This window comes from Xiphias gladius, chromosome 19 (assembly GCF_016859285.1).
Source record: "Xiphias gladius isolate SHS-SW01 ecotype Sanya breed wild chromosome 19, ASM1685928v1, whole genome shotgun sequence".
NCBI lineage: Eukaryota > Metazoa > Chordata > Actinopteri > Istiophoriformes > Xiphiidae > Xiphias > Xiphias gladius.
Window position 1 is genome coordinate 19,135,046 of NC_053418.1, and position 13,878 is coordinate 19,148,923.

General features: G+C 40.1%; 1 protein-coding gene across 2 annotated transcripts in view; it reads right to left on the bottom strand.

The window, feature by feature from the left end:
• trpm3 (transient receptor potential cation channel, subfamily M, member 3) overlaps positions 1 to 13,878 on the bottom strand; it is a 128,362-nt gene that overhangs the window by 24,057 nt on the left and 90,427 nt on the right. Inside the window, exons 9-13 of one of the 2 annotated variants that reach the window (XM_040155150.1) lie at positions 8,212 to 8,284; positions 4,161 to 4,261; positions 3,502 to 3,636; positions 3,215 to 3,265; positions 165 to 200 (exon numbers count right to left, since the gene is read on the bottom strand). In XM_040155150.1, coding sequence (XP_040011084.1) covers positions 165 to 200; positions 3,215 to 3,265; positions 3,502 to 3,636; positions 4,161 to 4,261; positions 8,212 to 8,284 — 396 coding nt within the window. The remainder of the gene's footprint in view (positions 1 to 164; positions 201 to 3,214; positions 3,266 to 3,501; positions 3,637 to 4,160; positions 4,262 to 8,211; positions 8,285 to 13,878) is intronic. The other variant, XM_040155152.1, reaches the window with a different exon arrangement.

A 13,878-nucleotide genomic window follows, 5' to 3' on the forward strand; every position in this document is an offset into this window, starting at 1 on the left:
TCCAGACAGTGTTAACAGCCACCAACCCACGCTAACTGATTAATAAAGGAAGGTAAACAAGAGGGAAACAAAGAGTACAAAACAAACCACACAGTCATACACACTCAACAAAATCCATATAAAAACTCTTTGGCTATAAAAGAAAACGTGATTATCGGATTCACCTTGAAGTAGATCCAACTGAACCCTGGATATTCTCGCTTGGAAAGAACACACAATGTCAGTGAGTAAACTGCACGATAAGCAAGAGCAGGGGAAATAAGATACTCAGGCAAGATCTCTCTTCCAGCCTCTTTAATAAATTGTTATCTCAACCAGACTGTGCTTCAGTTTATCTTTTTAGATTCTGAATACTTTAAAACTATGTGGATCTTGGTTTGAAAGCAGAAACTTTGAGTTATTCCTCTGATATCCTAACCCCAAAACTGCTCACAGTTTCAGGTATGGTGTTACTCCCGTAAGCTTTCTAGAACGTGAAACTTTAAAGCCCCCAGCTGTAACTTCTTCTCTTACACTTAATAGAGAAGTAGAAAGTGAGGAGAGAATAACAAATCAGGTGCAGTATGATTTATAAAGAGGATTCACTGTCTGAGGACAATTACAAAGCATGTAAAAAATTAAATGACTTGTCATAATTTGCATTTAGGGAAATAATGAGATCTTCTCAGTGAGGTTCAATGCAGTCTTGAAGAGAGAAAGGGATAGAGACAGTGGTAATGACTAGCCTGGAAGAGAGGGGCAATAGCATAGAAAGACAGACAGACAGCTATTAACGCTGGAGGGGAGAATCATTATTGAAACAGATGAAGACTATAACCATGTCAACACTCACTGCTCCTCCTCAGGCCCTCAACATCAACCCCTGATCCTGCAGTCATTATCCTGACCCCCCACTGCTCCTTTGAGATACACCAATAACGTTACGTATCTCTACACCTACTCTCATACCTTCTCCACCTCTCTGCGGTCAGATGTAATATCGTAGAAATCCTCTCTGTCCCACTCATCCCTAGCCTGACTTCATAGCCAAAGGTTCAATTTCAGTGGTTGCAAAGGTAAGCAACACTGCTGACAATCCCCTGTAGGCCAACTGATACAGCTTCTCTTTTCAACATCCGTGGTTCAAAGCACACAAAGCTTCACCTCCTCATCCTACTGATATATATAGTTCAAATGCAAAAGTCAACAGTCAGCAAAGGCCTCTTTTAATTCCCTGTGGTGGTGGAGCTCAACCTTAAACTGTTTGTTTACACCTCGTCTGAATACACTCTAAGAGCTTAGCACACTGAAGTTTTTAATTCTCCAGTGCAGTTAGTAAATCCTGAGCCCAGGTTGACTTACTAATGGGGAAGCTCCTCTACTGACAAACTCTTTAATTTCTTATCCTGCCTCCATAGAGAATAGCCGTGGCATTAACAGCAACTAGTTAAAAAGCTGACCAACCACTTGGTTTTGTTTAGGTGTCTTTTTTTTTTTTTTTGCTAAACTTTATCATTAGATAATTACAATACAGACAGTATTAAAATATATAATGTAATGTACACTAGGTCAGTATTACTCAACCCAGTTCCCCTGTCAGCTGATGACCTACAGTACTAATATACAACTCAAATATTCTGGCTCATTCCTATAATTTCAGTTAGCACCTTAGTTAGAAACCTTAGTAAAACTGTCCGGTTACATTTGGATTTCCTCCCAGCCCTTCTTGATATTTCAGACTCAATGCGCAATGTGTATTGCTACCAATATTTGGCCACAAAACATTGTTAATTGACTCTGCAGGAAAACAAATTTCTGATTTGGCATCTGCAGTCCAAAAGCCAGTCTTTGTGATTCTACCTGTTTTCTGACTCAACTTTCACACAATCTAATGAATGGACCAGATTAAGCCTGAGAGCAGCATTCATTGGCTCTCAAAGCTGTTATTAGCACAACACCTGCATCGGAATCAAAATAAGAACTGCCAGTTGCTGACAGTATGGCCCACCAATCTACAGAGAACTACGAGAAAAAAAACAGGAAACAGAGATGGTGACTCAACCCAAGCTATAGTAGTTAAATCTAATTAGCATCATACTATGATACAACAATGACACATCAACATTAAGCTACACTATGGCAATTACACACAGCTCTGCAAAAAGAAGATGGTAATGTTATGCCATGCACTACAGTGTGTGTTTTGCATGTTTGTGAAATGGTGTAGTGAGATGTCGTGTATTGTAAACTGCATTTTCTCTGCACCGACTTGAGATCAGGATTGTGTTTAAAGACAGAGAGGAGGTAAAGGACGGGCGATTACAACATAGAGCCTCTTCAGCAACTCCCAGAGGAGAAAACAGCATAACTGTAATCAGCAACAATTTAATTAATGAACAGCTCTTAGTTCTAATGGTGGTGTTGCTGACCTCTCCATCGTCTCTCAACAGTAGGATCACTCCTAATTGGTGTATAGACATGTGCTGAATGTAAAATTCTAGGTTGTTGTCTTCCATCGCCAGTATTTATCAAGCTGCTATAGGAGATGTGCAGCAAAATGTAACTGAGACTGCATAACATTGAAATTTTCTGGCTTTAATGCAGCCAAGACCTACTGACAGTCAATGCCACTATTTCATCGTCTAAACATGAAATGAACACTGTTGTAATACCAAAAAAAAAAAAAAATAAAAATAAATCTATTTCATGTTAGGAATTATGCAATATCACTATTCAAAGCATCAATGGATACTCCAAATCAAAAAGACTTCTATAAATTATGGTATTAATAAAAATAAAAGTTATTCTTTATCAGCCTCACGGCAGTTCCGTGTAGCCTCAGTTTTCTTAAATTCAAGCTCTGTGGATAAAACAATGTTTAAAACATGTAGTGTTTGTTTACCATGGTGGTGCATGCCTTAGAGAAAGAACAGAGTAAATTGCTGAAGAGTCATGGGAGGGATGAGAGTCGTGCATAGCTCTACGCAGCCACTGCAGCACGCAACTCCAGCTGAAAGAGAAAAGCCAGCTTCTATCTGCAGTTAACAGCAACTAGGGCTACCAAAATGTAGACACACAAGTTGATGCAAACAGACTAACAACACGCACTGCAAAAAAGCAACTGAAACGCTATATAGTCAAACATGTCCTCTTTGATGTACACATTCAAGCCAACATTCCCATACAGTGTGCCTGAACAGCCACAGAGCTAAAGGGACGGCAGTAATGCTCATACCTTTTTGACATCTCTGACAAGGTGGTACAGCGTGTTGGATGGTCCATGTCTCTGTTGGAAAATAAATCAAACACCACACATAAAGATGTTGTTATCATCACTGACAGTATCTACAGGTCCTTAGGACAAAACTGATCATGCCTGCTATACTGGTACACTACCAGCTCCATGTTTTTTCTGTGCAAGTAACCTTTCAAACTATTTTCTCAAAGAGGCGCTTCCCTGGTGTGTTGCAAAAAGATGACACAGGTTGCTTCTACAGTCCATTTATGTGCAATTGTTATTACCGTGTTGTAGAGCTCCTCCAGTCTGGAAAGCGTGAGGAAACGGTGCATACTGACTCCATTTTCAATCAGAAGCTTTACAAAGTCAACTCTGTCCAAAACCAGAGCATCCAGCATGGCCTGCTCCAAGGAACCAACCTAAGGCACATAGAATAGAGAAACCCCATAATGACGATAACATACGCAGAAAACACTAACATACTACAGAATACAGGAACACTGCAAGGAATTATTACAGGATTATTATAACAGGAGACTGCAACATGGCAAAGAACATGTCCAAAGTAGTCCTTGATTATTATTTGCAACCATTTGTCAGTTGCTTAACCTTTCACAGACGACTGATCCAGAGTGGCTTTTTGTATCCAAACTGCCTTTTAATTCTGAACGCATCATTTTATTGGCTGTTTAAGTCATCACCTTTCTCTTTCAAATTATTTTAAAGTTATTTTGACAATCTGTAAAGCACTTTGAGCTTTTTATTTCTTCTATGCTGTATCAGTTGTTATTAATATCAGCTGTTGAAGACAGTTATCTAAGTTATCTATACCAAAATGTTAATATCAGTGAAAATGCAGCTAGAACAAAAAGCCCTGTGAATAAAATCAATATTTCTGCTGCAGTATGTATATTCTTTTTTATATGAGGTTTATGGTTCTTACAGGCCACTGTTGTCCGTAGATGAAGATCTGACTGCGGGCAATGTCCACTCTGTTCCACGCCAGTGCTAAACTCAGCTGGTCAGGAGCAGAAGCGTTGGCACCTGAGAGAGGATGCAAGCAAGTTGATGGGCAATGTCATATTTCTGACAAACAAGATTTCTTAAACACAGATACAGGACATAGTAAAATATCCAAACTTGCAACCTGCTAAGATGATTTTTATTAGCTGTTACTTCAGTTGTTCGATATGCTGTGTTGTTTTAATATTTATACTGATAGCTCTTTAGTCCCTATCTTATATTCTCTTTACGTGCTCTCTTTACGTGCGCATCTGCTGGATGCTAACACTGTTCTTGCTGAAAATTATGAGCATGGTGTCATGTTTGATCTCTCTAATCTTGAGAGACAAATATGGAAAAACATATTTTGTCCTATGTTATGCAGTATTTCACAATGTTCATCTCTGTTGTCATCTCTGTATTTATGGGAGACAGAATCAATGTACAGTACCGTTGGGTGTGAGATATATGATGGTGGTTTGGCTGCAGCCTCTCCAATCGTTTAGTATTATTTTGAAAATGTCCAAAAAAATTCTATGTATCGATTTGCAGCTTTTGAGATTGAGGACTTCTTTTGTGGTCTACAGGGGCATCATCTAACTTCAGGTTTGGTGGCTCTTGGCTTTTTTGGCATGTGTCTGATCTGTTTCTGCCTTTGGCTGTGCCTGGTTTTTTTCTGTAGAGAAGAAGACGTCTTCGGAGAATGACAGCTTGTCCTTTGATGTATCACTTAATTTAATGCTCCATCTCATCTTCATAGAATGTGGACTAAAAGTGTACTCCTTTGATTTTCTGTGTTCGAGAACATCATTTACTGTACTTTGGTCCTCTACTAACATCAACGTGGCTGTAAAGTAATCAGCAGAGGAAGAACTAAAGTACATACACACACGAGACAAAACAGAAACATATTAAAACTGAAAACAAAAGATCAAAAAAGTGCCGTTGTGAATAGACCCAATTAGCTCAGAGTAATACTGGATGAGGTAGAGACAAGAAAAAAGACATGTTTTTTACAAGGCACACTGACAATAAAGATAAAATAAAAGTAAATTAAATCTGCTGAGATATTCATAATGCGGGGCTGTTTTTGGGAAACTTCAAGTTCTAAGATCTTATTAAAATAATGCTCGCTGTGGTGTCCTGGTGCCTAGTGATTTAGACAGATATCATATACTGTGATCGCAATGTCCGCGGTTTAATTCTAGTCAGGGACATTTGTTGCATATCATATCATTCCCCCTCTCTCTCTCCTCTTATTTTCTGTTACCTCTCACCTGTTCAATACTGCATCATTACATTTCAGCCATTAATTAATTAATACAGGACAGAAAAAGACTGTATATAACATAAACCTCACTATGTATAATTGATCCGCATAATCCAATGTGAAGCAGCAAAAAGAAAACCACTGTCAGCTGTTTAGATTAATAATTTACCTGTACACTGGGAGGAGAAAGATGAGAAAACAATTCAGGTCAGACTTTAGAAAAATGCAGTGTAATATAAAGTATAATAATACTCCCTTGTGTGTAGAAAAGACTGTGTAATTTTTAATAAGCACACCGGTGTCATTGCTTTACACAGTGCTCTCTCTGACTTAAAAGCCTGTACAGCATTACTGGAGCTTAACGGTGTTTCAGACAGAGCCCTGCTAATAAGATGCAGAGCACACTAATAAGAGCTTTAGTGGAGATATGTGTATATTAAAAGGCAGGGCAGCCTTGCTTTATCAATGGCCCGTGGCTTCACTTTGTCTGCCTACAGGGAGGTTGAACTGCAGGCAACTGACTGTATGGACCCAATCTTCAGGATATTGACTACCTCCGACAGCAAACCATCAATAACACGAATCTCCCCCTCTGTTACACCATGTGTGTTTAGCTGCAGTTTCCTTCCAGATCTGTCTATTAGCACTTCTCTAGGTCTCTCTTTCTCGCACCCAGGCTCACACTCTCCCTCCTTATATTCTTTTTTTCCTGCTCTTGCTGTGTTCTCTTCTCACCATGTATTCCTGACTGTGCCTTGCTTTGTTGAGCTTCAGGCAGTAGCTTAGTTCTTTGGTGAAGGAGTCTAATCCAGTGTTTTAAAAAGCTCTCAGGCAGGATGTGACAGATTTCATTTTACACCAAAAGCCTTAACACGTCTCATTCATTCAGCCACAGAATGAGACTTGCATGTAAAATGACCCTCATGCTGTTTACCATAAAACATTTTTTGCCCCTTTCCATAGTGTTTGTTTCTCATCCTTTCACATCTCTGATCTCTTCCTTTTCAGTCCCCTTTTTTCCATTTTGTCTTCTCTCTTTCATTGATTTCAATTCCTTCCTTCATTCATTCATCTACTGTTAATGCCAAAACAATCACGATGTGAAAAGAATTGAATAGGAAAGGGATAATCAAGTGAACAGAAATCAAAGATACATCAACAGATGAAGTCAACAGAATACATGAGGGAGATGTATATATAAGAAAAGTAATAGTGCAAGAGAGCAAGATAAGGGAGTGGTGCATGGGCCAAAGAAATCATGCATCTTCACTGCTACACATAAATTATGTAAATCAAGCTTCTCTTTACTCTCAGCCTCTCCAAACGCTCTAGCTTAGTCAACTCCTCACTCTCTGGGGAATTAAATGTTTCTCTGAGGAACAATTCCTGAGATAGTCAATCATATTCTCTGAATTGCAAAGCAGTCCCAAAGGACTCACTGTTTCTTTTTCACATGTGCATGAGTATGTGTTCACATGTACGGATGTGTGTGTGCGGGAGAGTATGCGTGCAAACTCCAATTGGGCTGGTTAATGTCATATTCCTTGAAGAGGCAAGAGCAACCATGATCAATACAAGCTATTGAACAACCAATCGAAAGTATGGATCCATGAGAGAGAGAGAGAGTGTGTGTGTGTGTGTGTGTGTGTGTGTGTGTGTGTGTGTGTGTGTGTGTGTGTGTGTGTGTGTGTGTGTGTGTGTATGTGTTTGAGTGTGTGTGTGTGTGTAGAGGGGTGGTTATGGGAGGATGGGGGGCATGGAATACAGTGGGAAATAGGGCAGAGGATGGGGAACAGTGGAGGTTTACTTTAATTTCTATGTCTGCATTGACGGACTTTCAATTCTGGAACTCAGTTTGGTCCCTTACTGGTAAATGATCTTTATGCTGTAACAAACTTACAACATAAAAATCACACGCTACTGCTAACTCTATATCTTCCTGTATATTTCACTGTGTCATACCTTAAGACTATACTAGACTATGCTAGACAATGGTGTATGGATAAGCAGCCTCAGGCTGTGGAGACTGTGAGACCCCAGTCACAATGTGGGCACTTAGAAGTTCCGAGATATGAAAGGCTCATATGGCATGACAGTATATGGTTAGGCCCCTCGGCCAAATAATTATTGACCTCATTAAAAATTAATTTCCTGAATACAAATTAAATTGAAATACATATCTCAAAAGACTTTCAAAGCCAAAGATTGCTGTAAAAAAATTAAACATTTAGCAAGCCAAAAAAGAGTCAGATATTTTTGTTAGTAGTTAGGGGACCAAACCAGTGAACGCTGGACTTATATCGGAAATGCAGTGATATGAGGACTCCAGAATTATGCCCACAGCACTCTGTTTCTGCTAATTCTGTAAATAAGCTTTTGTTTGATAGTCTAATATCAAGACTTGACTCTGCAAGTTTGCGTTGGAGTCTTCCTGCCCTGCAGTGATCAAAAATTGTTTAATGGAGCTTTAAGAGAGGAAAATAAAAGCACAGATGTCTGTTATGTTCCTCAGCTATGAACTATAAAAACAAAAACATACTTGAGTGCTTTGAACATACACCTAAACTAGGACACTGAGAGGAAGGCTTTCTGAAACGATCATCATCCTCCTTTTATGTACCAAAACTTCCAAATAACAACATCCCTGGAGGGTGGCAGTGAAATGGAAGCCACTTACTGTGCACTCATGCTCCAGCACACACATATAAATGCACACACGTACCTTTGAGTAATGCAGTGAGGATGGCAAGGTCTATGTCCTGATGACCCTCTGACCCCATCCGGAAAACTGTTATCTGAGAGACGATGATAGACAGAGGCAAAAAAGAGAGAAAGAGTGAGAGAAAGTTGCATTAATTCTACACCAGCAGCAAACTGTTTGAAAGTGACTTTAGTCTTGGGTCATTCTATTGTTGTTTGCCTGGATGTATTAAGGCTTATAGAAGAAAGAAATTCAGTCACAGTGAGTGAGAGCTCTCATTTGCTGGATTAAACTACTTCAATAAAACCACTGCTATCAAGGTGCTCAGAGGGGGGAAGAGGAGAGGAGAGGAAACATATCACTCTGATATATTATACTGTACTTTCTCCTCTCCAGATACTCCTCTTTTCTTTCGTCTTCTCCTGCAGGGAACACCACAAAACTCTTACATACAGGTTGTCCACCATAGGGAGGGAATGAAGGGATTTGCTGAGAAGGCAACCAAGGAGAATGAGAGCAAAAACCTGACAAAGGGGGAGCTCAAATGAATATGTACTAATTGTGCTCTGCAATTTCAAAAGTCATTTTGTTGTTTTTATTTTGCTGTGTCCAACATTTTTTGGATTAGGCTTTAAGGAAAACAGTTTACTCCAAGGCCAGTTTAAGGCTTCATCTGTGTAATCTGACCTGTCCATTAACTTCATTTTTCTATCCTGTGTGAGATGAACTAATGGTGCGATGGATGAAAACCAAAGTCCACTGAGAAGGAAATCTGACGAATGGCGCAGCTTTTCTGGATTGTTTTTTTTTTTGTGTATGTGTTGACTGGTGTTAACGTTTTTGTGGGCGTTCAAGCTCATATGTGTGCATGTGTGAAGGGCACCTTCTGGGAGCCGTGTACAGGAGAATGCGTGTTCTGAATGCCTGACGAGCTATTCCTCTAATCCTTCTATCCACCAATCCATCTCCTCCCACCTCCCTCTCTTCCCTGCAACCCATCTCCCTTCCCATCTCCCCCCTCTAAATGGCTTCATTTTATGGAATCAGTGGGCTTCGCTGCTGCTGTTGCTGCTGCTGCTTTCCCTTGGGCAATGCTGCAATGTTGTAGGCTAACCCTCCTCTTCCTTCTCTATCCCTATCTCTCTTTCCACACAATCTAAATGCACAAAAGTAATTCAATTAAGTTAGCTCATTCATCATTTGTACACATATGATGATGTAATGTTGGCTCCTTCCTGAGAGAGAAATGAGGAGTAGGGCATCAGGTTAATGCCTAAGCCCTGTGTCATGGATTGCAAATGCAATCACTAATAAGAGGAGCATCTAAGTATGTGTGTCTGCTTATGTGTGTGTGTGTGTGTGTGTGTGTGTGTGTGTGTGTGTGTGTGGTGGTCACATGCCTGTGTAATCAAAAGGTCTTTCTCCAGGTGAAATAGGAGTGCAATGGGTTGTGAAGGTATCAATGAGTTGTTGGGGCAGTGTGTAATTTCATCTGACTCTCTGAGTTTAGTTGTTCTCTCTCTGTGTGTGTGTGTGTGTGTGTGTGTGTGTGTGTGTGTGTGTGTGTGTGTGTGTGTGTGTGTGTGTGTGTGTGTGTGTGTGTGTGTGTGTGTGTGTGTGTATTTGAAAGGTGCAGCCAGTGGCTAGATTAGTATTTATTAGAATGCATCTTTGCCTTCACTCTAACACATTTAGGGAGCCCTCTGTTAAACACACTTGCTAATGTAATGTAGCCAAGCTTGTGTATGTGTGTGTTTAAAAGAGTAATTGTTCTTGTGTGTATGCTTGCAATTTGACTCTAAAAGGTCAAACTATAAGTATAAAATGCTGACTTTCTAACTAGATCCATTTTAGAAATAGCCAATCAGACAGACAAAGAAATAAAGGAGGGAAAAGAAAAAAAGAGACACAGAGAAAGAGAAAGAGAGAAAGAGAGAGAGAGAGGGGAGAGGGAGAGAGGGCAGCTACCTATACTTTTTAAGGGTGTGCTTGTGTGTGAGCTGAATTTCACCCAATAAGCACAGACTCCCAGTCTGGCCACTTACAGTCCCTCACACACAGACAAAAAGAAGTCTTGGCTGCCTTCAGGACTAAAGATGGATGACAGTGTGATAGAGGGAAGATGGTGATTATGGAAGATGTTTGCCATTGTTTCTATTCTCCCCTTTCCCTCCAGGCCTCTGCTCGTCCAACTCCACTCTCTTTCTTCCACCCATCATCTTTCAACCCCCACATCCCCCACCCACCCAACCACTAATCTTACAGCAACCTCCCACGGGCACCCCCCCCCCCCCCCCCCCAACCATTCCTCTCTACTTCTTCCTCCCTCTTCCCTTCCCCCTAACACACCCCCAAGGTGACCCTGTAGATATGCGCTACCTGTTATCGTAGATGCTCTACAATACGTAGGCCAAGCAAAGCACAGCCTCTGTGACAATGCAAGGTTTCTAATTCAATCACAACAATCCCACAGAGAGTCAACAGTAAGTGTTTGCGAAGGTAAACAGACAGCTCCTTCCCTATCTATTTTCATCATCTGGTAAAAGCAAAGGTGCTCTTGAGTGCTTACTGTCAGCAAACAAGTTTAGTCAAACAGCTTTATTTATTATATTTATATTTATTCTTTTATGTTTACTCATGGCATAGACTCATGATAAATGCTTGGTTAATACTGTAGCCTAAAATATCTCTAAAGGCTGAATTTATTTTTGACACCTCTCTGCCTCTACACTGACACATCAGGGGTCAACATCCAAGAGACAGGACATTGACTCGTGTCCGTCACACTCCATCTCTCTGTTGACAACATGGAGAGAGGAAAAGAGTGTCAACGTTAAGGAGAGGGAGACAAGTGGAGGCAGGGATCAGGAGGATAGACGTTAGACAGCCCAAAAGAGGAAGCATGTGTAAAGCAAATGAAGGCAGAAGGAGGGAGATTTGGTGTTGACAAATTGAAAACAGCTATAAGAAAGGAAAAGGGAAGAGGCAGTGCCATCTCCCTCAGTGTGACTGGGTTCCGTCAGAGGACTCCCACATCTTCAGGGATACTAAGCTACATGCTTTAGGGGATCAGAAAACTGCTCTTCATGCTGCAGTGAGCATAGCTGAATGGAAAACATTCATCTTCATTTAACAGGCAAAGACCGTGCTGATGCTGCTACATGTACATGCAAGACACATGGCAGACACCACACATGCACACGCGTATGCTTGTACAGTCCACAGCGGTTTCCAAGGCATCGTCTGCACTCTATACATTAACAATGGTAGCATTTCACATCTGACAGAAACTCTGCTAATGCTTTCATCTTTGTGAATTTGAGCATAAAATATTTAGATGTGTATCTATTACTTTCTGGGATGAACCATAAACCAACCGCTTTCTGTGTGACAGACAAAACAGAGGAAAGAGGGAAATAAGTTTCTCTATTAATGAAATTTTAAACTGATAAACTGCCCTGCTGATAATCAACCAAGGAGATTTTTCTCTCCTGGCAGATTTCTCTGTTTGAGGCTCAAATTCTCTACTGTACCTCATTTTCACATTTGCTCTTCATCCAAATCACAATTTTTTCCTTCTCCTACTTCTTGTTTCATTTCCTTTCACCCACCCTCTTTCCCTCCATCTGTCCCTCCCTTGCACTCTACCACTCTCTCTCTCTCTCTCTCTCTCTCATGGCCCATTTAAGTCACTCTTTCACTCTCCTCGTCTTCCTCCTACTCGTCCTTAGTTTCTCTTGTCAGGGAGGTGGAGGAACATTGTGGGTTGGTGGTTCCTCTTCAATATTTAATCCAAATTAAACATATAAGGACTATTCTACACTCAATTATTCATACCAAGCTGGGAGATACCAGGACAGTCATCTTGCCCCCTCCTCCCCCCACCCCCACTGACCCACAGAGGAAGAGTGAGGGATCTAGAGAGAGGGAGGAGAAGGGAGAAAGTCTAACCATAGAGTGGAATACTTCAAGAAATTTGTTTTATTAATCATAAACTTCAAAGAGCTAGATGGCAATGAAAAGCAACTGAATCTGTTATGAAAGCCACATGCAGCACACTTAGTTGCACAATATGTGACTGCATGTCACAAACTTAGGGACACATAATTAAAACAACATCACCGAATGTGACGTATAATTATCTTGACATAGCCTTATGCATATGGAACACACAGTTTTCTTGTTCTTTTTATCTATTCATTTGTTTTATTTTCCTTACTAATTAACTGTAATTTTTTCTCATCTCATTATTGAATTGTACTACACTTAACACAATATTGTTGACATGACATTCATGGCAAAAAATAACATATTGAATTGAAAAAAAGATGAAGGATGCACTTCTCTTTTAAATAGACCTACAGTAGAATTCACATTAGAGTCACACATTTTTAGCAGAAAAGAGCCTGATAATATTTAAATGCACTGATTGATGCACAGTCTGTAGTCGGTTCAATGCGCTTGTTTGACATTAATATGAAATTCTTCCACCTTTGTGTAGAAGGGTTAAAATAAACAAGATAAGCTATGTGTATATATGACGAAGATAATTTCATTCATTATCCAGACAAATTGATACAAATGCAACCTATGCTTTCTTTTAGTATTTCCTTTCATTGCACTTATATAACACATCATCTATATACTTTACATCTGTTACCCCTCTGTAAAATTCAAGAGCTTGCACATTATTCATTGATTAGCTCAGCAATTATTTCCCCCCTCCCTCCTCCTACTGACTTGGAACCTAATCCTCTATCATCTATTAGAACAGATTTTTTTTTTTTTTTTTTGCTTGGACGTGAGCCAGTAAACTCTTAAATTAGACCAAATGAAAGCAGAAAACAGATAAGTGGGATTACCGTTTGAAGCTGCAAAAAGCATTTCTTATTGTCTAACTAACTTAACAGCATTATATTAATGATAAAATTTGTCATGTGGCATCTGAAAAATGACTGATTTAAAGCAAAAAATGGGAATGAGGCTTGAATACAACTGCCTGTTCCACTTCTGGTAAAACAAAGATAAAAACATAAAGGACAGAGGTATACATTTCAGTGTGCACGCATTAAGGATTGCACGTTTATTGCCTCTTGAAATAAAACATAAACAGCCCAAAGTATGATAAAAAAAGCAGAGGCAACAGGGAAACAACTGAAGCTTAAAATGTCTACATGAATAAACCAACATGCTGAAAGTAAGGAAAAGGCAAGACACAGTCTTTCTTTGGTCTTCCTCCTTCTTTCCTCTTGCCTCTTAAGCAGACATACACACTCTCTTTCCCTCTCTTATATATTATCCCAGCCAGTCACCTTTAGTCTTTCTCTTTTCCTCCTACTCTCTTGCTTTCCTGCTTTCCTGAGCCAGAACAATGAAAGCACAGGCATACTGGCACCGAGACAAACACACACCTTCACTGTCTCTCTCTCTCATACACTTACCACTTTCAGACTGATGCACCAACACAGGACAAAACCCATATTTGCTGCCAGTGTGAATGGGTCACCACATGTTGCCTATCAGGCTGATAACTAAGAAGCTGGTGAGATCACCTCAGTGAGAGAGACAGAAAGGTGCCAGAAAAGACAAAGACAGCAGAGAGATGACACATCACTCTCTCTCTCCATGATCAACTTTGACGTTCTGAGACTCTCTGCATGGTGCATGGGCACTAATGATTGCTGTATG